The sequence below is a fragment of the Bactrocera tryoni genome, chromosome 3 (genome assembly GCF_016617805.1).
Source record: "Bactrocera tryoni isolate S06 chromosome 3, CSIRO_BtryS06_freeze2, whole genome shotgun sequence".
Taxonomy (NCBI): Eukaryota; Metazoa; Arthropoda; class Insecta; order Diptera; family Tephritidae; genus Bactrocera; species Bactrocera tryoni.
In genome coordinates this window covers 77,558,508-77,583,238 of record NC_052501.1, presented here as the reverse complement: position 1 = coordinate 77,583,238, position 24,731 = coordinate 77,558,508, and the positions used below count along the sequence as shown (strand labels likewise).

General features: G+C 31.9%; 2 protein-coding genes across 5 annotated transcripts in view; both read right to left on the bottom strand.

The window, feature by feature from the left end:
* Nucleotides 1-15,374, bottom strand: part of LOC120772145 (sialin) — a 38,774-nt gene extending 23,400 nt beyond the window's left edge. The window contains exon 1 of the mRNA XM_040100578.1: nt 15,175-15,374. The gene's annotated coding sequence lies outside the window, so the exon portion shown is untranslated. The remainder of the gene's footprint in view (nt 1-15,174) is intronic.
* Nucleotides 15,375-18,732: 3,358 nt separating this feature from the next.
* LOC120771823 (arginyl-tRNA--protein transferase 1) lies at nt 18,733-24,639 on the bottom strand. 4 transcript variants are annotated; one of them, XM_040100049.1, is made up of 10 exons: nt 24,458-24,639; nt 23,749-23,875; nt 23,294-23,685; nt 22,262-22,458; nt 21,902-22,048; nt 21,395-21,576; nt 21,168-21,331; nt 20,959-21,107; nt 19,319-19,381; nt 18,733-19,051 (listed from the first exon to the last, which is right to left on the bottom strand). In XM_040100049.1, the coding sequence occupies exons 1-10, from the start codon at nt 24,540-24,542 to the stop codon at nt 18,956-18,958; spliced, it is 1,602 nt and encodes a 533-aa protein (XP_039955983.1). In that variant the 5' UTR covers nt 24,543-24,639; the 3' UTR covers nt 18,733-18,955. The 4 variants fall into 4 exon arrangements, with proteins under 4 accessions (XP_039955983.1, XP_039955982.1, XP_039955986.1 ...); XM_040100048.1 differs by lacking the exon at nt 21,902-22,048 and adding an exon at nt 21,718-21,867; XM_040100052.1 differs by lacking the exon at nt 19,319-19,381.
* Nucleotides 24,640-24,731: the final 92 nt, after the last annotated feature.

Sequence of the window (24,731 nt, the reverse complement as noted above, 5' to 3'; positions counted from 1 at the left end):
AAGTTCTTATACAACCTATATCACACTCTAACCCTAAAAGTCCATGTGAGCTTCGAAGAAATTTCTTTCTAATATCGTTTTACATGGTTCAGTCAATTGTCCAGACAGTCTAAAATAACACAAATTTGACTAAGGTTTGACGAACAAACTTGTCTTCCGCAAAATTTATGCATTTTCCTCATAAACAAAGGCTTTACTGCCGAATCTTAATGTGTTAGCTAGTAGTTCAATGGATACCGCAACTTCTAGGCGCATTATTGGTACTCAAACTTCCTTTAAAAGGGGTAATCGATCACTCCTTCGATTTCTTTCAAATTCATAAATCTACAACATAGTATATTGCCTGTCTTATTCAGCTTCAGAATGGCTCGACCTTACCAACACCTACTTCGGATCTTAGCTTTGTTTAGGAAGTTCAAATTTCGGTTAAACTCTGAGCTGGTGGGCACGGCATTCTGTCCCTTGTAACTGCCTTTGTCTCGTTAAAACCCTGGTACCCCAGAGTGCGTTCTAGGTTTTCCTCGTCATTGTTTAGTTAGTTTTTTAGGTGTTGGTTGCAAAGGCTCTTTTCTTACGTTGGTCAGTTCTGGTCGGATACCACATAAGAGCGTGCGTCAACTCCCGCCTTCTCTTCGTCAGAGATAACCTTGGGTCTATTGAAGGTGGCTTTCTTTCGGGGGACGGATAGCGGCTCTTATCGGCTATGAATTGTAGGAAATTTTTTATAAACTGAACGAGGAGCAAACTAAATCGGGAGGTGAAAAGAGCTTGGAATCGACATCCATATCTATAAATGCGAGCGCAGAATCCAGCGTAACGGAACCATCGCCAGTCAAGGCTGCTAAAGGGACCGGTGTAGCCTCTATTTTGTGCATCAGGACTAGTTCTACTAGCAGGAAAAGGAAAGACACGGTAAGTCGATAGGTGGCGGGATTACCATTACTATCAGAGAAACCACACTACATATAACTACGAGCACAAAACAGAAAGGACCAACGCTTGGCAGTCAAAATTTTAGCGCTTTAGTGACAGATAGAGTGAGCAAGTAATGAAATTGGGAGGTGAAAAGAGCTCGGAATCGACACGCCTATCTATTCCTGCGAAAGTGTAAACCAGCGTAATGGAACCATCACCAGTCAAGGCTCCTTAAGGGGGCGGATCTTGGCTTCGATCGTTCAGTTTGTATGGCAACAATATGCTATAGCACGGGTTTTTGTTATGTAATATACTCGTCAAAGTTATATATGTACATATGTATGTATGTACATACATCACAGATGTTTGTTGGGTATAGCGTCTTTCCCAAATCTATGTTAATAATTATTTACATACATAAATAAATATAAAATTATGCGCTAACAGCTTGTGACCAAAGCAACAAAAAAAAAATTGCATAAATAGTAGTAGCAATAATATTTCAATGTCAATGAACTGAGACATGCATAAAGTGAATAGAAAATATGTAAAATTTGTCAATGAAAGTCTACTATCAACGCGTGAATTTTTATGACTTATTTAACAACAACAAATATTTATTTTATATTGCACTCGTCTAGCTAATTATAAACCAAGCCAACTATTTAGAATTACGCCTAAAAATAACTGTATGTGTACAGTTACATTTTATAGCACGAGTAATCTGGCAAAAACCGTTAATTGCATCACTACTTCGCACTCAACTGTATACAGCTGTTTGCATTTAAAACTACCGTAGTTTTATAGCAACGCGGTAAACAACTTATTATTTTCGCTATAAAATCATATGCAACTCCACATGCAGTTTGTTATCATTCACTAAAGTCACAAGGTGCTGTTACACATACTATAGTATGTAAGCTAAGTTCTAAATATACCTACATATATTATGTATTTATTATATGTTATGTGTATATGTACATATGTATGTATGTATACTAGGGTGTTTTTTGTTTTAACTATTAATTTTTTTTAGTCCCCTCATGAAATTTCCTTGGAAATACCCTAAAAACAATTCCCTGAAAATTTGAGCCCTTAATATTAACATTAAGAACTGGACCAAGGCATATGAAAATTTTACATAGAAAATACAGGACAATCGTAGTTTTTTATCTTTAAATTTTTATAGTTCAGAGGCATTTTATGGCATCGCTTTGACTTTAGACACATATTTCTCAGAATTGCACACTCTACAAAAGTGCCCACTGCGACAAAGTCGGAACTTACACCGGCGAGTAATACTTCTCGAGATACTCGAGTGTTAAAGTAAGGCTGTATGGAATTTTCATAGATTTTTTATTACATACCATCTATGAAAATTCTATAAAGCCTTACTTAAAAAGTCGAATACCTCGAGAAGTATTAATGAAAGCAGTTTTGACCTTGGATCTTTTTTGTAGCAAATAAAATTTCCTACAAGTTTGTCATGCAAATTTTTTCTATAGCTCTTGTCATTTACGAGATATATACAAAAAAATGCGAATTTCGTAAATAAAGTCAAGTTTAGAGCTCCGTACTACCTCGCCGGTGTGAGTTTCGACTTTGTCTCAATGGGCACTTTTGTAGAGTGTTCAATTCTGAGAAATATGTGTCTAAAGTCAAAGCGATGCCATAAAATGCCTCTGAGCTATACAAATTTAAAGATAAAATATCACGATTGTCCTGTATTTTCAATGGAAATTTTTTACATGCCTTGGTCCAGTCCTTAATGTTAATATTAAAGGCTCAAATTTTCAGGGAATTTTTTTTAGGGTATTTCCAAGGAAATTTCATGATGGGACTGAAAAAAATTAATAGTTAAAAAAAACACCCTAATGTATATATATGTGTGTATGTACATAGTTACACTTCTATATGGAAAACATTGTGCAACAAGGTAAATATTTATTAAATTAATGGCAGCAATCGACCATGCTAATAGCCCATATGCTACTACTTGCCTTTTTTTGCCTTTAATTTTTGCTCTAACAAATTAGTTTTGTTTAATTTGCTTTGTAATTATTCCATTAACTTTGGCATAATTATATTTCTAGCGAAAATATAAAAAAAAATCGCTTAGTTACAAAACGTGTTTGTTTAAGGTTCTTAATTATAAATATGATTCATAAAATTAAGTAGTATATTTGTGCATAAGAACATGCGTATCTTTCTTTTTATGACGAATAAGTGAGGTTAGGAATCGGGTAGCGAACAAAAAACACAAAGAACAGAACGTATAAGAACTGTCTTCGAAAGCGGTTTTGCCCGAAATCAGTTGTAGTATCATACAGCTACAACAACAATAAAGGACAACAAAAAATTTTAGAAATTTCTATTCTAAATCACATAAGTGAAGAAAAAACGCGTATTTTGAAGAGGTCAAATTTGAAAAATAATACATACATATATAATACGTCTTAATAGTGCTTGATTTGTTGAGAACTACATATGTATTTTGATCACCAGAACTATTTAAGATAAAAGATCTTAACACTAGCGACCATATGCTCTATGTTTAAAGAGTCAATCTTGATGGAATTACTACGTGCTTGACATTTGACAGTTTTCTAATGAAATTTCTTTGAAGAGTAATGCAATCTAGTTAGGCTAATGGGCTAGATTCAGGTAAAATCACACGAAACTTTTTTAAAGAGTATGAAATTGTGATTAGGCTTTATCTAACTATATACTCGTAGTATTCCGTTGAATTTAAACAGAAGTACTACGAAGTAAATGAAACTGAGGTGAGGTATTGGACACTGGACACTGTCAGATCGGGATTCAAGCTGAAAGATTGAACATCTTACCAGATCCCAGCTGTAGCAGCTATTTGGAAGCAGATGAAATAGAGTGATCTCAACACTTACTACTCGAATGTGCCGCTCTTGCCAGATCAAGGCATAAACATCTTAGACCTTATACATTTAGACATCCAGGTGAAAATTAGGGAATATATAAAATATGTACATAAAAGGAGTTGTGGTAGGATCAGGACGTTTCGGCTATAGCTGTTATATCATACAACTACAGGAGTTTTTCGTGTGCTTTCACAAAGTTCTGTATACATTTATATGCTTATTAAATAGAGGTTAGGTGATCTCAAATTATATCTAGGATAAATTTAGATGAAAGTGCTTGGAAGCGTTTGAAAGAGAGATTAGGTATTCTCAAACTATATTGAGATAGATTTCGGGGTAAGTTCTTGAAAGACTGTAAACGAAAGGTGTAGTATTCTTTAAATGTAATCAGATACATTTCTTTGAAAGTTCTTGAAAGGGAGTTAAAGTGAGATTAGGTATTTTCAAACGATATTCAGATAAATTTCGATGAAAGTGCTTGGAAGCGTTTGAAAGAGAGATTAGGTATTCTCTAACTATATGTATATTCAGATAATTCGAGATTTTATTTCTTGGAAGGAAGTTAAAAAGAGGTTAGATATTCTCTAAAAAATAATTTTCTGTAAATTTAGATGAAAATTCTTGGAAGGAAGTTGTTTGCCTGGCTTCACAATGGACTCTACATAACAGTGTGATCTCCTTTCATGAAGAAGGATCAACCATGTAACCTAACCTAAACTACCTAAGGTTAGGTATTCTTACACTGTATAGAGATCAATGATAAAAATTCTTGGAAGGAAATGAAAAAGCATTTAGGAATTCTTAGCTATATTCAGATAAATTTCGATGATTATTCTTGGAAGGGAGTTAAAGAGAGGCTAGCTGTTATCTAAATATATTTATGTAAATTTAGTTGAAAATTCTTGGAAGGAAATGAATGGGCGTTTAAGTATTCTTAACTATATTCAAATAAATTTCGATGATAATTCTTGGAAGAGAGTGAATGTGAAGCTAGGAATTCTCTAATTATTTGTATGAAACGTTGTTAAAAAAGAGTGAAAGTGAGACCAGATATTCTTTAACAAAATTGAGGTATGTATATTTTAAATAAAGTTTTTCAAAGGAAATATTCTCTAAATCAATTTTGTTTCTAGAACAATAATTAATACTGTCCATTGCAACTCATGTTTTTGAAATTATATGAACCTGAAATCTATAAACAATGGAAGGCTGTTTGAGATCATATTCAGATATTAGAAGAAAACACGTGACTACCGATTATTACCTTAGTTGCTTCAAAACATTCTACAGTAACTGATATACATATGTACATATATACATACATTTCATGGAATTGCATAATAACAAAAAGTTATGACTAATTATTATTAAGTGTTGAAAAAAAATATTTTTAAAAATAATTTTAGAAACGTTCAAACTTTATTTGTAATTTCAAGAAGTTAAAACAACAGTTTTACTAACAGTTTCAAAGAAATTTATGTACGTTTAACTGTTTGCTCATAAACTGTCTCATACACATGCACATACACTTGCACATATACATGCACATACACATGTGCAAAAGCACATTTAGCGGGAATTTACATTTGCTAACTATTTTTTTGTCATTTTACAATTTATCACATGCGCATTCGTTTAGAGTGTCAAGGAAAATCAATATTTCGCTTTAATTACAACGAATTAGTTGAAAAAAAATTCCCAAAAATGCGCACTTGCATACAAAGTTTAATGGACTTAAGTAATTTGGAGAATCAATAAGTCTAAGTATAACCGGTTCATACCTGCGAATTTCCAAAAAATTAATATAATAGACAAGTCTGCTGAAGTAAGCTGGAAAGATAATCATCAGAGCAGACTGGGTATTGCACATGCGAGTGTCATTGCACAGATTGGTACTTATGTATATATAGCATGCACATACATACATATGTACAAGTATGTATATGTATGTATAGAAATATATTTATGTTTGCACAAACTTTATTTGGTATTTACGCATGCGCATGCGCAACTGCCGTGGTCAAACACTGACTGGCATACACAATACCATTTAATAAAATATCAACTAATTTAATATATTTGGGTATTTTATACAAAACGACGTGATAAAAAGAAGAAAAGAAGGGCAAAAGTAACAAGAGAGCGACTTAGAGTGCCTATCTAGGGAGATAAGTATGTTACATTTTATAGATCTTCGCGTATTTTTCGTCGGATGAAAAAAAAAAATTCAAATACCTGCTTCTAATTAGTGGAAAACCTTTAAAATTATTACTTATGTTTGTAAATATATTGAAAAAATTGTCAAAGAAACCAAGGCAACGCTACGATCTTCGAATCCGTTTGCGGCATTTGGTTTTCCTGATTTCCGTCATGTTTGAACATAGAAGCGCAAGGGCTCCTCAAGATTGCATGAGGAAGGTGTGAGATTTCTTTTAGAATGAATGCTGCTTCTTAAAGGTCATCCATTTCGAGGTTCCCTACTTTTTTAAAGAAAAACCACAGAAACTTCAAATTTAATGGGGAATGTTTATTAACATTCGAAAGAGCATTCATTGGCATTTATTTTTTGAATATTATCTCTTTCAAATGTTGGCCGCGGCTACGTCTCAGATTGTCCACCCATTTAGTCCAATTTTCGATGACTACTTCGAGCATTTCGACTTGTAACTGACGAATGACACACGTGTTTTTTTGCTCCAAACCTGAATCGAAGCGGATTGTTCGCATATACTTTAGACTTTAACATACCCTCACAGGAAAAGGTTTAACGGTGTGATATCACAGGATCTTGGTGTCAATCGACCAGTCCAGAATCTGAAATTATCTGCTCACCGAAGTGTTCTCTCAATAAATCCATTGATTGATGACGTCTTGTTGACATCAAATATTGCCAGGATCACAAGCTTCAATTTCAGGCGTCAAATAGTCGGTAATCATGGCGCGATAACGGTCGCCATTGACGGTTACGACCTAACCGGCATCATTTTTGAAGAAATATGGTCCGATGATTCCATCGTCCTACAAAACACACTGTTTTGGTTTTTTTCTGGATGAAAAGGCAGCTTTTGAATCTCTTCAGGTTGCTCTTCGTCCCAAATGCGGTAATTTTGCTTGTTTAAATACCCGTTGAGCCAGAAATGGGCCTCAACGCTGGACAAAATTTGGCTCGAAAACGTCGCATCTTCTTAGAACCTTTAAAGAGCCCATAGAGTGAAGCGATGTCGCTTGGGTAGATCGAGCGGCTTCAGTTTTTTTACAAGCTGTATTATAAACGCTTTCAATTTAAGATCTGGACGTAAAATGCGCCAAGTCGTTCCATACGTCAGTCCGAGTCTTTGCGAACGACGCCGAATCGACTCTCCACAGTCTTTGTGTACACTCTCAGCTACGGCTGCTCTACTTTTTTCTCTGCGTGCTGGACGTGGCCTATTCTATCGAATATGTAATGAACTCTGAGTCTCAAGATGGTGTTGCTTAGTAGGCCGATTATGTTGACCATAAGTTGAGCGAAGCACGCGAAACACATCCTTTACAGAATGAGAATTTTCGAAATAAAGTTGAACGATTTGTAAGCGTTATTCAGGCGTAAGTATTCTCATGATGGAATGCCAAACAATACTGAACAAAAATAACATGACCGCTTGAGACGACTCACGCGTCATCTGTCAAGAGAACGCTATTAAAAAAGTTGCTCTACTTGTATCACCCGCTATATAGTCTAAGTTAAAGTATCGTCTAAATCAAGTCATAGAAACAATTGTGATTAAAAATGCACTTCTAGCAAAAAACCGCTTAAGAAGATTAAGCGCGGTTCCTAAAATATTGGTAATTTATTCAGCGTACTAAAACTACTACTAGACTTAAATATTGATTCACTCAAAAGACCTGTTATAGCGAACAGCTGTGCTGAAATATTCCACCACGGTCTACTGCCGGCTTCAGTAATAAATTTCCACAACCATCACAGTGAAGACGCCGACTAACCGGGTTCGCTTGCATCAAAGCTCAGGCATAGATATGTATGTATATGCATTATCATTAACAAAAATATAACTACAGCCATGCTTGTACGTATGTATGTATGTGGGCTTATCAACAAGATTGCATTGAATGAGCGTGCGCTGTGCGACTTGCCAAGCTTTATTGACAAGCGTTATTCGCTTGTTGTGTTTACTTTAGCTTAGCTCAGCTTAGTTTAGTCCGCTGGTGTGTTGTTTTATTCAGCACTTTTTTATTGCTACTTACTGTTTACCGCTACTATCGGTTAAATCTGCTTTACTTTTAAGCATGCACCGGCAGTGGATCGTCTCCCAGCGCTGGCAGTAATTAACACGCGGTTGTTTTGGTGTTTTAACATACATAGTTTTCGCATCTAATGGCTTAATTTGAATGGTACTGCCACTGAAAAATTCCATGACAACTGCCGACAATGGCATTACCAACATGCACAACAACAACAATGCGGTATCTTTTATTGACAAAGCAATGATGCGTTATAAAAATTAAAACACAAAAAACAAAAAAGCAAAAACAAAAACACTTGAAAATTTGGCATCATTTATTTTATCTTCGCTTCTCCTTTGTTTTATTTTAAAGTTTCAAATGATAAAAAAACTCGTTGTCATTTTACTTGTAGTATTGTTGTAATTTCGTGTTTTTGTTGTTATTTGTTTGTTTTTGTGTTGTCAACAACATATGATTGTTGCTGTCTGCGGTTTAGTTTGGCAATTTCTATTTTATTTTTAACTGATACTTGAAAAGTATTCAATAGCACACACCCATAAATGTACATATGTATGTGTATGTGCATACATAAAAACATACAAAAATATATATAGATTTGCAAGCATTTCAGCAATCAGGAAATTTCTAGCAACCAATTATGGCACACTCTAAAACACTGTTTTTCGCGTACAATCGTATCGAATTGAGCGAACGTGCGCCAACATAAGTACGAGTACTTGGAACGGATGCAAAGCAAAAAAGCAACAAACAAGATGCCAGAATATTCGTAAATTTGATGCAGAGAAATTTGTTGTTATTACTAAATCCCAGCAAAAATTCGAACCAGCTTAAAAATCTCCTAACATTTTTTTAAACACCTTTAATTGTACGAGTAGTGGTTGTTGATGAGGTTCGAATTCTTAGAAGGATGCTTGAGCATCCTCAAAACATGTTAAGTCGCGTGAAATATTAAGGAAGCTGTATCAAGCTTTCAACGATAAAATTTACTATTCCAACAATAAAATTGTTCCATGCTTCAGAGAAGAACTCAAAGAACTGTTGCTTATAGTCATCTCGCAAGTTTCTTGCAGTGTTTTGAAGCTTGGTTTTCTTGTACGGAAATCTTAAAGAAATGTATTTAAAACAAAGTAAAGAATCTAAGCTTTTCATCAGCGCCAAAATTTTCCGAGGAATGTGTGTGTTCATAATTCATATATTCATTTAAATCATTAACCCTCTAATGCTTCCAATACTTTGAAGCTTGGGTTTCCTGAAATGTATTTGAAACAAAATAAAGAATCTACACTTTCCATCAATATCAAAATTTGCCGAAGGATATGTCATACTTCATATATTCATTTAAAAAATTAACCCTCTAATGCTTCCAGTGCTTTCGAGTTTGGGTTTCTTGCTCGAAAGTCTTAAAAACATATATTTGGAATAGAGTAAAGAATATACATACGTACACTTTCCATCAAAACCCAAATTTATCGAAGTATATATTCATATGTAAGACGGTTATGCTTCAAAAGAAAATTTTGCAGAACTAACAAACACAATAAAGAATCTAAACTTTTCATCAAAACCAAAATTTTCCGTAGAATATTTTCATACAATATTTTAACCCTCCAATGCTTCAAAAGATATTATTTGACAACAAGTGAACTTAAACTAAAAATATGCTTCTGTATTCTTTCAGCGTTCAAAAATTAAGAAAATTTGAAAAATTAATTTTGAAAAAATTGAAATGGAAAAAAGTGAAAATTTTATTTTGAAAAATTTAAAAAAATTTGAAAAATTATTTTTAAAAAAATTGAAATTGAAAAAAGTGTAAAATTTATTTTGAAAATTTAATTTAAAAAAATTTGAAATTAAAAAATAAAAATTTTGAAAAAAAAAATAAATTTTGAAAAATTGGAATTTTGAAAAAAAGTTGATATTTTAGAAAAAAATGGAATTTAAAAAAAAAAATTAAAAACTGAAATTTTGAAAAAAAAAAACTGAAATTAAAAAATGAAATTTTGAATAAACTGAAATTTTGAAATTTGAAAAAAATTGGAATTTTGTAAAAATTGGAAAAAATTTAAATATAACAAAATTAAATTTTGAAAGGAAACTAAAATTTGGAAAAAAACTGAAATATTGAATAAAAAACTGAAGTTTTGAAAAAATTATAAATTTTTAACAATTTGAAACTTTGTAAAAAATTTAAAGTTTGAAAAAATAGGAATTTTGAAAGAAAAAGAAATTTTGTAAAGAAAAATATCCCGTATTTCTTTGTTTGTAAAAACAGTATTTAAAGCCCGCTTACCAAATGATACTGATAGTCATAATTATTACTCTACATGTCTGATATTAATTGAGGTATTTTAGTTAATTTTAAAAAATCGGCGGGTGCTTACCAAGTTATCTTCGGAATTGTGCTTGATATGAATAGCAATCAGGTGGTCTTATTTTCGAAATTAAAAATTGTACATGAAAAGTATGATTCGAAAACTTATTTCTAATGAAAAGTAAATGATTTCATTAGTAAGTTGTTTTATGAAAAGAAAATAATTTTTCATACCCAAAATTAACTTCAAAAAGAGTTATATAAGAATTGTTTTCAAGAATTTTTCTTCTTTGCAGAATATCAGAAGACGTAAATGCTGAAAATTTCATAAAGCAATAATTTATGTAGACAAAAGAAAAAATTTAATACGACTTTACTTTCGGTGACGTCACATTAGCGAAATTCTTAGAGACGATTATGTTAATTGTAGGCACCTAATCTCGCTGTGACGTCACTTTAGCAACGCGCTGAGAAACAGCTGTAAAAGAGTTAGAAAATAAAAATGTCAATATTTTAATAATAACAATATTTTTTCTTAAAAAAAAATATCAATATTTTTTTCTTAACAAAATTAGTTATTAGTAAGCAAATTTCATATTAACGAAAGTGCAAGTTAAATTTTGCAGTAGTCTGAAAATTAAGCTAAAATGTATTAATATTTCATACATACATATATTTTTAATACTCCAAACAAACAATATTGAAATTTATTGCAAATTTATGCAAAATTATTGCCAAGCGATTGCGACTGTCTAGCGTATATATAAATAGCTTTAATTAATATTATCAGTTAAATATAATACTGATACAAGTTCTTCCAGAAGTGTGTCAAATTTTTAATTGCATAACATTTTTTTTCTAGCTTTGTGAAGGTGTCATACATAATTTAACTTCTTTTTGTTTCAGTTTTAGTTAGCAGTCAGAATAAAAAAAGTAAAAAAAAATATAAGTATATGGATCTTAAATAAGAAAAAATATCTTTGTTGTTGTATATGCTGAAACATTTTTTTATGTACATATTTGCAGGTTAGAATTAACACTTTTTATCCATGAACCATATAATCTAAAACAAATCTAAAATAATATGTTGACTCAAACGGTTTCGGTTATTAAGTTTTGTTTAATATTTTGCTTCAAAAATTGAAAAAATATTTGTGATTGCATTTACGGTACAAAAATGCAAATATATGTATTTATGTATGTATTCTGTAAATACATGTATATATGGGGTAAGTTAAAATTTGATTAGAAACACGAAAATACCTTTTCCATTACCGAATAAAATAGCATAAAAAGGTTAAATTATTTTTAGGTATTTTTTTTCTTGTTTAAAATAAAGATATTAGCTCAGCTGTCTATATGGAGCGAGGTAGCGATAATATATATTTTTTATTTAGAATGACGTTATAGTACTGCTAAGCATCTGCGAAAGAACATCAATAGTTTTCGAATAATAAAAAAAAAAATTTTTTTTGAATGAATTTTGATATTCTGTTCAGTTTACTTTAATTTTACTGCTCGCATAGCAGCTAAAGACTTTTTTAAAAATATTTTTTTTTGTTTAATAATTTTCCAAGTTAATGAATCATGTTTGAAGTAAAAGATTTTTAATGTTAATAACCATTTAACTTTACACCAAAGTACTTCTATATGTACATATACATATATATGAATATATGTATATACATATGTATATGGTATATGTAGGTACACATTTGTTAATTGTCAATTATGATGCTAATAATATTACTATTTTCTCCCCAACAATTTATTAAATTTAATGTTCACAAAAGTTTAAACTTTTTGACTCATAAATAATTGTAATTGCCCTGCAAACTGTTCCGCTATGATTAATAGCTGGTAACGCAGCTGTGATGCTGACAAAAAACTAATAAAAAATAAAAAAATAGGTGTAGAATTATTAGGTTAATTAAAACAAATATTTGTTATAATAGAAATGGGTTAGTTGAACAATTATTTAAACTGTTTTCATACAAAACCATAGTAAAAAAATTTTAATGGGAAATGTGCTAGGCATAAAAAATAAATTAAAGGAAAATGTACACAAATAGTAATTAATTTTAAAAATAAATTGGTTTTAGCAACTACGCAGATGTAAAATGAACTTTTTTTTAAGAGAAAAGCATTTTTATTTAAATGCATTTTCTATTCTTTATAAAAAGTGCAAGTGTTGGTGTGCACTTTTATTTCCAAAAACTAATTTCACCGATAAGCATTTTTTCTTTAAAACAAATAGTCTTAGAAAATAGTATAGTGCAATAATGCTCAACATACAATATTACAAATATTTGCATTTATGTATGCGCATACATTGCACACTAATGAAGACGCCACAACACAGCAATGTCACTCATACGCCATGTAGGGAAGTTTTACGAGCAGGCTTATTATTAGCGTTTTCAATTATTTAATTGCACATAACATTGTAAAAAATTATATTGCGTGCAATAACGGTAATTTTTTGTTTGAATCTATTTTGAATCTGTTTGTAAAATAGTAAAAATATTTGATCGATTTCGATTTATCAGTACCTACTATTACAAATACAAATCCAATATTAACAATGTTTTGCAGTTTTATGTCACAAAATTATCTCAACCAGCTGATACTGTATATAATTTGAGATAACTCATATAGCAGATTTAAAAAATGTAATACAATTTCAAAAAAATTAAAAAATAAAAAATATTAAAAAAAATTATTTATTAAAAAATAAAAATATTATAAAAAAATAATAATTTAATTAAAAAATAAATAAAAATAAAAAATTATTTAAAAAAAACTATTTATTAAATTAAAAATAAATTAAAAAAATAAATTGAAAAAAAAAAATATTCAAGGAAATAAAAAAATACCAGAGAAATTTCAGATTTAAATTTATGCATACTTTTTGATTTCATTGTTTTTTATTATGAATTTTACAATTAAAAATATTTAAAAAATTTAAAAATATATTTTTATTTTGTATATCATAATTCAGATTTTTACACATTTATAGGTCTGTATTAAAATGCATATTTCAGTCTTTGTTATGTTTGAAATTTTTTATATTAAAAAATTATTAGATTATATCTACATATGCATACATTTGTATGTATATATTTTTTAATTTCACAAATTCAAAAATTAAAAGAAATACATTTTAATTAAAAAAGAAATTAATAAAAAAATCAAGGTGATAAAAATAAATATCACAGAAATTTTAAAATATAAGCTTTATATACATACATACATACGCATGTAGGTATGTAGGTATGTACATATGTATATACAAATTTTTTTCAAATTCAAAACATATTTTACATTTGAAAATATATATTTTTAAATTTATGAACTCAGATGTTTATACATACTATGTACATACATATGTACATACATATATAAGTTTGTTTAAAAATGCATATTATAGTTTTTAATAAGTTTAAAAATTCGTTTTTTTAAGAATTTTTATATATTAATATAAAAACATGCATATGCATATATTTTTTTTAATTTCACAAAAAAATTTAAAATTTGCATAAATAATTAAATTTCAACTTCAAAAATTTTCTGGTTTTAAATTCTTCAGATTTTAAATTTTTCAAATTGAAATTTAATTAAAATATTAATTATTTTTTATTTAATTTTTTTTAATATATGTAGATATGTATTAGCTCAGAAAAAAAGTATATAATTTGCAATACATTTGTAGATATTTTTTAATTTCAAAACAAAATTTTAAATTGAAAATAATTATATTATAATTTAACAAATTTTAAATCTAAGAATATGTTTTTGATATATTAGCTCAGTAAAAGTATTTAAGAGTTTGTTTCATAATACATTTTTTTTAATTCCGAAAAAAAATTAAATTGAAAAAAATTAAATTTTAATTTAAAATCTAAGAAAATTTGTTTAATATATTAGCAAGGAAAAAATATTTAAAATTTTGTTTCTTAATAAATTATTTTTAATTTCGAAAAAAAATTTAATTAAAAATAATTAAATTTTAATAAAAAAATTTAAAATAATTTTGAAGGATTATTTTACATAACTTCCATTTATACTCAAATTTTTACACATACAAATAAAAAAGAAATTACTATTATATTTTCTATTAATTATTTACTTAGTTTTGTTTTTTTCAATTATGAAAGCTTATTTATGTATAAATTTCTGAGTATAAATTTCGATAAAAAAATTTTAAAATATTAAATTTTAATTTTAAAATTTTGAATGTTAAATTTTAATTTAAAGTTTTGTAATTAATTAATAACATATAAGTTTCGAAATAAAAATATATATATTTTTTATTAATATACACGTTTTTCATAAATTATTTATCATAAAAATCATAAGAAAATCATATTGCAAACTATTTTAATTTATTCATTCAAAAAAAAAAATAATAATAATATTAAATATAATACCCTTTGCAAATTTGTTAACCTTAATAATATGACCATCAAGTTCTGTTTAAAAATTGCCTCTTCATTTAAGGAAATTACTTAGTATTTCACTAACAATTTCAAGAGCTGCCAAATTTTGGCTTTAATACCCAAGCTGCACTTATAAAATGATAAGCAGACACACAACTTTGTCTGCTACTTAAACTCATATTTAAAATTTTTTTTATTTAAGCCACAAGCACTCGAAAACACAACACTCACTAATATTTAAACAAAACATTTGAAATAAAAATAATAATTTCATTGTACGAGCGTTCAACTAAACGCTTCTTTGTTCACTTGCAAAGTATTTTCCAACAAAAATACAGTTTTATACTACTTGACAACAACACTTTACCTTCTGCACACTGCCGAAGAGACCAAACACCTAATTATTACACTGTTTGACGCATTCACACGTCTGTTACTTGTGTTTTTTACTTAGCTATAACTGTAACACTTTAGACACTGCTACGAAGCTGGCAAAGCTGGTAAGCCAAACCACCGCACGCTATGAATAGTTCAAACGTACTGCGCGCTGCACTTGGCAAACTTTTATATTTTACGGCTCAATTCGACTAACTTTTTCAATTTTCGCCAAACCGCCGCGATTGATTGACTGCCAACGGACAGCGCTTTAATTCGTGCGCTCTTCCAACAATACTAACAACAACACACACAAGCATACATGCATAGGCAAGCGTGCGCTTGACTGTGTCGGCATGTAGGTGAGAGCCAACGCAAATGCGAAACTCGGTCGAAAACGAAAAAGCCACTGTACATACATACACACGTATATATACTTAACTACATGTGCACGCTGTGTGTCCGCAGCGTAAGTTGCGAATTTAGAGCGCTCGGCGCAGCCGCCAGAAAGCTACTGCGCTGGCTGTTAACGCCGACGACGCCAGCGGCGCTCGGCACCCACCTGCTGTGTAAGGAAGCGCCGAGCGCGTCGTTGCGCTTAGGCATCGAAAGTTATAGCCAAAGGTAAGCGTTAATGAAATTGTATATTATTGCGCATGTATGTGTGTGTGTAAGTGCGAAGCTCATCAGTTAATCGTTCATATTAAAATCAACTCGAGTATGCATTATAAAAGCTCAAATGGTTAAGCATCTTACTAAGTATTGCAATAAGAAACATCAACATAATATGATGACGAGGATCACACACTGATATGCCGTTTAAGTAGATTGCAGTAGAATGCGCACATTAGGGTTGTTCTTATGTAGTAATATTGACAGAAATTTTTGCAGCTGGTTTGAAGCTAATGAATAATGAAAAGGAAAGCGAGACGCATGTGCATACAAAAACAGAAAGAGACCGAAATGCGTGAGTGTGAAGAGGTTGAGAAGCTGGTCGACAGGGGTAATGTTCGAAAATTCTACGAAAAGTTGCAGCGACTAACGGAAGGTTTCAAGGACGGAGTATACTATTGTAGAACCCAAAATGGTGATCTGATATTGAGAGCATACTGAAGTTATGAAGGAAACACTTCTTCAGTCTCTCGAAGGGCAATGAAAGTATAACATCTGGAGATGGTGAACCCGTTTCCCCGATGGATGACGATAGAATAGATGTTCCATTGCCCGACCATAAAGAAATTCGAATATCAATCACCCGCCTAAAGAACAACAAAGTGGCAAGGGCCGATGGATTACCGGCCGAGCTATTCAAATACGCCGGCGAAGAGCTGGTAAGATGTATGCATCAGCTTCTTTGATATGGTGGGATGAAAACATGCCCGACGATTGGAACTTAAGTGTGCTCTGCCCAATCCACAAAAGGGGGGGACTCACAAGCAAATAAGATCTTAACGAGCGTAGTTTGTGAAAAACTGAAGTTCACCGTCAACTTATGAATTGTACCTTATCAGTGTGGCATCAGACCCGGAAAATCTGCCATCTTACAGATTTTCACTATGCGCCAAATCTTGGAAAGGACCCGTGCAAGGAAGATCGACACAAATTCCCTCTTCGTCGATTTTAAAGCCGCGTTCGACAGCACGAAAAGGAACTACCTCTATGCCGCTGTGTCCGAACTTGGTATCGCAATGCTAATACGGCTGTGTAAGCTGACGTTGATCAAAACCAAAAGCACCGTCAGAATCGAGAATGATTTCCGACCGAGCCGTTCGATTCCAAGTGAGGTTTCAAATAATGGGTCTGGTTTTGAACGAGGACAAGACGAAATGTGTCCTGCCATCAAACAAATAGTCAGAAAATAGTCGCGACTTGGCTCGCATGCCACTGTTGACAGTCATAACTTTGAAGTCATAGATAATCTTGTCTATCTTGAAACCAGCATCAACACCAACAATATCATGGTTCTACTTTGGATTCAGTAGGCAATTGAAAATAAAGTTCTCTCTCGATGAACAAAGACCAAATTCTATAAATCATCATTCCCGTCCTGCTATATGGGGTGGAGGTATGAACAATTGCATCATCTGATGAGTGGGCTTTAAGGGTGTTCGAGAGAAAAGTTTCGTGGAATATTTATGGTCCTTTGTGCATTGGTAACGGCGAGTACCGCAGTCGATGGAACGATGAGCTATACGAGATATAAGGCAACATTGACATAGTTCAGCGAATCAAGGGACAGCGGCTGCGTTGGCTAGATCATGTTATCCGGATGGAAGAGAAAGCTTCAGCTTTGAAAATTTTCGATTCAGTAACCGTCAGTAGAAGCAGTGGAAGAGCTAGACCTCCACTCTGTTGGAGAGATCAGGTGGAGAAGGGCCTGGCTGCGTTAGGTTTCTCGAATTGACGCTAAATAGTGAAAAGAAGAATCGACTGGTGTGCTGTTGTTAGAAGAGAAGTTTTTCAAAGCGATACCCACGATTTCTCAGGTTTTACAAGACCGATTTAGTTGAAATTTTTCGAAAGTCCTCTTTATAGATTGGTCTATATATATGTATATATGTATATGTTTGGAACCCTATTCCGAAATTAGATAAAAACCATCTGCGTTGGCCAGTCAGTGTAGGAAAGTAAAACGGTGGGAAAAGAAAGGCAACCAAGCTCAATAACAAATTTTCCATGCTGCTTTATTATAGTCCACTCAACCGAAATAAACCTTAAAGTATTCTATGACCAGCAATTAGGAAGTATATTGCACATACTTATAACACAGCAAATAGTTTTTAAATCCCCGAGCTGAGTAAGGCAATTTTTTGATATAATATTTGTGGAAGCTTAAACCAGTTGCCGTTAATGCGCTTTTATTTATAGCTCAACCGTTGCACAACGATTTACTAGCTGCTATATTCATGAATCAAAAACATATTGACACTTATTTACATATTTATATGCACTAAAGTAAATATTGTAAAAGATATTACAGTATTTATACCGTATTGCGCAAAGCATTAGCCAACAGAAACAACAACCTCTTGAGATTTAGATACCATATGTAACTATATACATTATAATATATTTTTTTGCCAGCTATACATATTTTATCCTAGCGAAACTGGATTTAAGCCGCCCAACCACTATAAACTGGATAGCTTTAACTAATACTATGGACGAGTACCCTGAACAGGACATACTAAGTTTGGCACAAACTTTGTAATACCTGGAAGGTACCATCATAAGAACTATTCTCAGTTTATGAGCTGTCATTGCAAAGTCTTGCATACGTCCTTTACTCCCCAAGAAGCGCCAATATTAAATCACTATAGCATAGAGCTGCCATACGAGCTTATTTATTTTACAATGCATCTTCATGAAATTTGACATGGGTTAATGCATTAAGCAACGATATAGACTCTGAAGACTTTGCTCAGAATCATACAAATTGATCCATCAGAATTAATGTATGGACATCTTTTTTATTTGACGAAATTTGGATTTTTTATACAACTTTTTGTCGCTTAAAAAAACTTCATTTACTGATGAAAAGTAGACGACATTTCGTATTAACTTAATTTTTATTTTGTCTAGTTCATTTTTGCTAAACAGTGATTTCAAATAAAACAATAGCATTTTTAGTAAATATTACATAATAAAGTTAAAAAAAACTATTAATTCACAATAAGCATAATTTTAGATAAACAGTTCAACTGCATTTAAAGAAATTATGCCATAAATTCAAATATTATTTACAAATACAATATAAAGTTAGGCCGCCAACTTTAAGTTTTGACATAGAGCATGCGATGGGCCAGCGACTTGCCGACCAGTTTGCCATATTCTATTATTAAATCGCGATCATCATCATCACCAGTGATCTGAAATTAAAATGTTTAGGTAAATTTAGAAAAAATACAAAGAGTAAGCAATACAAAGAACGATAAACATAATTACAAAAAAAATTAAAAATATTTTTTTTTTCACAAAACAAGCCAAAAATATGAATTTGGATATTTACATAATGGCAGCTGTATGTATGAAAGTATGTTGATATGTCTGTATGTACGCATGTACGCATGTATGTATGTATGTATGTACATATGTATGTTAGTATGTATGTATTTAAATAAAACACGTGCAATTACCTTTTTGTAAATTCTGCTCCTTATGACGTCCAACATGTTGTCAATGCTGGGTATTTTCAATGACTGCGCAATATTTTAAACAACATGGAAAAGGAGCAGAGTTTTCAAGATATATGTACCAATAATTTTGTAAGCGAAAATGTTATGAAATGACACAGATTTCTAATTAAAGATATTGTTAACTTTTCGTTGAAGTAAATAAATTTTTGATTTTATTTGTATTGAGCGTTATTTGAATATAATAAAGCAAAAAAAAAGTAGTTTAATATGAAATAACAATAAAAAATTCGTTATATAACCTTAATTTGCTATAACATTCCGAAATTTATTTTTTAATCATGAAATCTGTGTCATAGCAATGAATAAATTAAAAAAAAAAACTTAAACTAAATATTAAAAGGAAAATAAGACTATTTAGTTAAATCAAGATAAAAAGTAAATTTGAGTTGCACAGAACATATAAAACCCTTTACATATAAAAAAAATGCCAATAGAAGCACCTAATTTTGAGCAGTTAGTTTGTTGGCCGCTAAGTATATGCTATATTGATCCGATCTGAGGCATTAGTTCAGAAATTATAGCGCTACCATGGATAATAAATCGTTTAAAATTTTGTTGTTGTTGTTGTAACCGGTACCTAATTCTCGTTGGCATCTAAGTTATTATCGAGGTCATCCAACGGTAGGCCCAGGAAACGTGCTGTTTCGACGGGGTTGGATCAAATGAAGAGGGCTGTCAGATGTGTGTCAAATTTTGTGAAGACACCTTGTCAAATAAGGAAGCTGTTCATACAAGAACTTCACTTGGATTGTTCAGTTTGTACGGCAGCTATATGATATAGTTTTCCGATATTCTTGGTTCCTGTACATGAGCAGCCTTTTGGTGCAAAAAGAACGTGTGCAAAATTTCAGACCGATATCTCAAAAAATGAGCGACTAGTGCGCTTATATACTGACGATAAATCGGCTCAGCTAGGCATATATAGTATAAATATATTTTATAAGCTGTCCGACATTTCCTGCTGGGTGTTACAAACTTCGTGACAAATTTAATATACCCTATTCAGGTATATATACATTAGAACGATTTACAGGAAACAAAAAGTCGGAAAAACGCGTACTCGGGAAATGTGCTACGGATCATTCTGAACAACTTTGCTTAAGATACTATGGGTCGGGTCTAAAGCCGGTTTCGTGCCAGCGATTTTTAGGATGAAGTTTTTTAGGGATCATATAAATTTCTTCGTCAGTTTTTGGGATATCGGAATGAAATGTAAATACATAACTGCATTTCGATATTCTATTAATCATTTGTCAGGATCGGACCGATTGGATAACTATATAAAATATCACTCATACAATCGATTACGCAGATATTTTAAACTTCTTAAAAATCGCTGGCTCGCAAACGGGTTAAGAGCCATAGTCTCTTAACCAAAGTTGTTCATAATAAAAAAAATCGACACGCTCTAATATAAATATATATACAGTAAAAATATGAAAAAAATGCCCTTAACAAAAGCCAAAACCAAAAAATGACCGTTAGGGCAAAACAAATCAAATTAATTTGGTTAGTTATTTTATAAAAGCCTCAAATTAAATTAACCAAATCGCTGTCACCAGTTAATAAGGTATACATACCTGAATATACTGTCGATAAGTTAAATAAGTTTTGTCGTATAAGAGCACAGCTTTGTTTAAGTCCGATTCTTGAAAATCCTCTGCATCTTTAGCACCGGCATTCTCATTAAAACGTTGGTATTTATTTTGATTTAATTTATCACGAATTTCTGTAATATAAAATATAAGTTTACAGCTAAATTTTTATTTAAAATTATAATTAAATATACCATCAGTCAACAGATGCCATGTGTACACCTCGGGGCATAGTAGATATGAGGGCGTCAAACGGCCCTTATAGCGCATTTTGGGGCAAGAATGTATGTAGAAACCCATGTAGTAGTATTTAAGAGCGGGCACTTTGTCGGCCAATTGCTGGACAAGATCAATTTCTCTAGAAATAAAAAAATATACTTATTTAAATGCAAAAACAATTACATATACACTTCCGACACACCTCAGAGAACCATAGGTACCCAAGGACAAAAAGCTATAGTCTGGGTCATAGAAAAAGTATACTGAACTAACACAATATGGCAGTATGTCAATTACGGCGACTGCTATAAGCTTATCATCCAACCAATATTGTTGATGAAACGAGCCATAACCGACAGTGGGACCATCGCGTGTTTTAGTGTGCTACAAGCAAAAGCAAGAAAACGGCAAAATTAAATAAAAAGAAAATACTTTTTGATGAAATTTCGTTGGTTATGAAATAAATGCTTGTTAATAAAAAAAAAACAATCAAAATAATAACTGTAAGTTTTTCATTAATTTAACCTTGATTGGCGACTCTTGTAAAAATTCCAAATAATCACTAATAAGAGTAGGTGGATCATTGTGTACGATTGTTTGATACTTCTGGTAAAGCGCATATGTCGTGTCTAGCGTATCCTTAAATTGTTGGCTTTTTACTTGTACCAGTTTTAACTGTGAAATATAGATGAGAAATCAATTTAATTACCTTAACAGGAGACATGTAACAAAAACGCTCTAAACTAGATGGTGTTAGACGATTAGGATCGTCATTGTGTACGAGCAATTGGTATTTCTTATATAAATTGAATGCTTCATCAGTAACGTGTTTTTTATTCGGCGGTATTAAAATCACCTGTAAATAGCAACAACAATACAAATCGAATCGAAATAAAGTTTGATATTTTATTTATTTAAGTAGTTTTATTATACGAGCTTGTAGAATGTTATATCGTAAATAGTATATACATATGTAAGTTGAATATTTCTACCAAATTGCCAGGACAATGATAACCCGTGTATCGCAAATAATAAAAAATAAACAAGATGCTTAGAAGTTGTTACTTACCTGTAATTTGTGTTTATCATTCGGTTGGACATCGGCAAAATAGTCGGCAAGCGTCTTCTCTTGAGCATTTCTTTGCTTTTTTGTTGTGGTTTTTGTATCTTCCGGTTGTTGTACGCCTTTAGCGGCAATTTTTGCTTGCCTACGTTCCAGGCGGAGAATCTTCGCTTTCTTCCGTTGTACGTTTATGCCATCGTGTGCTAGAAGAATTTGAATATAGGTTCAAAGTGATTTCTAATAAGAGAATATGTTAACATCGGTTGTACCGAAGCTGTAATGTTTTCCTTACGACAACATGATTTTGATCGTTGTTGTCATAACGGTTATTTACACCCAGGTAAAGTTCGGGATGTTTGTCATCGAAGTCATTTAACTGCAAGCCCACGAAACGTGCTCTTTCGATGCGTCCGGACCATAGGGACAGGGGTGATACGTGATTTGGGTTCGCTGGGCATGCAAAGAGGTGATTAGAGACATGATGATGCTCATTGCATGCTGGATATATATTTGATATATCAGGGTCGATTCTGAATAAGTAGAATTTCAACCTGCTACAGTATCCAGAACGAAATGGGGTGAAGGTGATTCTAAATTCTTAGGGGGAGAAAGGGAAAAAAGCAGAACTGCGTGGATAGAAGTTCATTATGCTCCTTTATAGGAAACATGCGGGCCATGGCTGTGCAAATGTTAAACCGGAGACATCCCGTAGTCGTGCGGGATGCAATACATCCAAGCGACTATATCAGTGGGCGTAGTTTATGACCGAATGGCCGATTTCCTTGTATGTTGCCAACAACGTTTCTTTGTCTCTTCCCCATGAGCTGCCGGCTTGCGACTTGAGGCTTTTGTTGCGGCGCTGTACTTTAGCACTTAGCTCGGTCATATCTAGGGGGAAGGTGCAAAGGGTGTGAACCCTAAAATTTTAGGGTTGTTGACAATCAGTTGAAGGTCTGCTAGACTAGACGAACAGACGGACGTGTATAAATCGACTCAGCTTGTCATGCTGATAGGGTATAAATAGTTTATATTTCGTACATTTCTTAGTTGCAATTTGACCGTCTGCCACATCCGCACTTTCTGTAGGTATAGTATTAATGCTTTGTGTTGGCGAAACCGTCTGATCATCGAAGTGCTCATGTTTCTTGCGTGCTGCCTCATGCTTTTCCGGATTGGAAGCTGCAACGGCTGCTAGATCGACATCAGTTATTGGCAAATTTGGTTCTCGCGGTTCGTCATTTATTCCACCCATAGTATCCATTTCGTTATCTGCACCGCCAACTGCACCATCATCCGCGTTAGCCTGTTTGGCTGTGCTGCTTGTTACAGAATCTTCGTTTTTATCTTTTTTACCATCACGAAGAAAGCGCGTCATGCGCTTCAAAATTTTTTTATGCGATTTAGTTAGTTTGAATTCCAAAGCATCACATCTGTAACATTAAGAACATTTAATAAATGCAATGGTAAAACAATGTCATAAATAATATACTTACTTGATTGTATAACAAGGACAACAGGTTTCATTATTCAGTGGCTTATAACAATAAAGGCCGGAACGGCGCCAGCCACGATCGATCAACTCCTGATAATCTTGTGGAAACATTGTGTATGAATGCATTCCTAAAAATTCAAGAAAAATTGTCTTTAAAGATGCAGCACTTGCGATAAAATATTGTTTTTTCAAAACTATACTATACATTTTATTATAATACAGGTGCAAAAAACTCAAAAAAGTATTGTTTCTCAAAAATATACAATACATAAACTGTTAATTATATTCAGTTATGATTAGAGGTCTTAAAACTGATAAGGTTCTAAATGACTAATAATATGCAGTAACAATAATATAGCAAGTATAACAAATTTGAATGAAACAATTTCTAAGAAAAGAATTATACATTTAAATATGTACATTACACATTAATATGTACATATGTATGTAAGTAAATTATTATTGTAAGTACCCTGCTATACCAAGTATCTAACTACATAAGTATATGCACCAAATTCAACTTCTGCAACTGATACCCATATTTATATACCAACTAGTGTTTTGTTTCTTAATTCCTTTCAAATGCCATACATTTTTTCTATATTTGTTGTATTGAACAATTTATTATTCAATATTTTGTTGACAAATCAATATACATACAAACATTCATACAATTTCAATCAGAACGTTAGTTAAAATTCCAAACTTACCATGGGACACCGATGTTTTTAAGCCTTTGCAATAACCACAGCGGCTGCTCTGCTTACTGAAGTAATGATTTATTGTAAATTCCATCTTTTACTTTATGAAATAAAATAAATAATTTGAGTTAGCTATTAACTATTGTTAAACAGCCGCAAAATATCTCATAGAATAAAATGCATAGACAAAAATAAAGAAAAGTAAAAAACTGCTGTCAGCCACCAGCTGGCCGAATTTTCACGCTACCAGACAATTTGAATTACATTAATTTGAATGAACTTG

What these genes read in the sequence shown, in the direction of transcription:
- LOC120771823 (XM_040100048.1), bottom strand. Translation starts at nt 24,542, where the DNA reads ATGGAATTTACAATAAATCATTACTTCAGTAAGCAGAGCAGCCGCTGT. An exon ending in ATGATAAACACAAATTACAG is followed by an intron (nt 21,868 to 22,261) that starts GTAAGTAACAAC and finishes TATATTTCACAG; the next exon opens with TTAAAACTGGTACAAGTAAA. An exon ending in CTTATCGACAGTATATTCAG is followed by an intron (nt 19,382 to 20,958) that starts GTATGTATACCT and finishes AATATTGCGCAG; the next exon opens with TCATTGAAAATACCCAGCAT.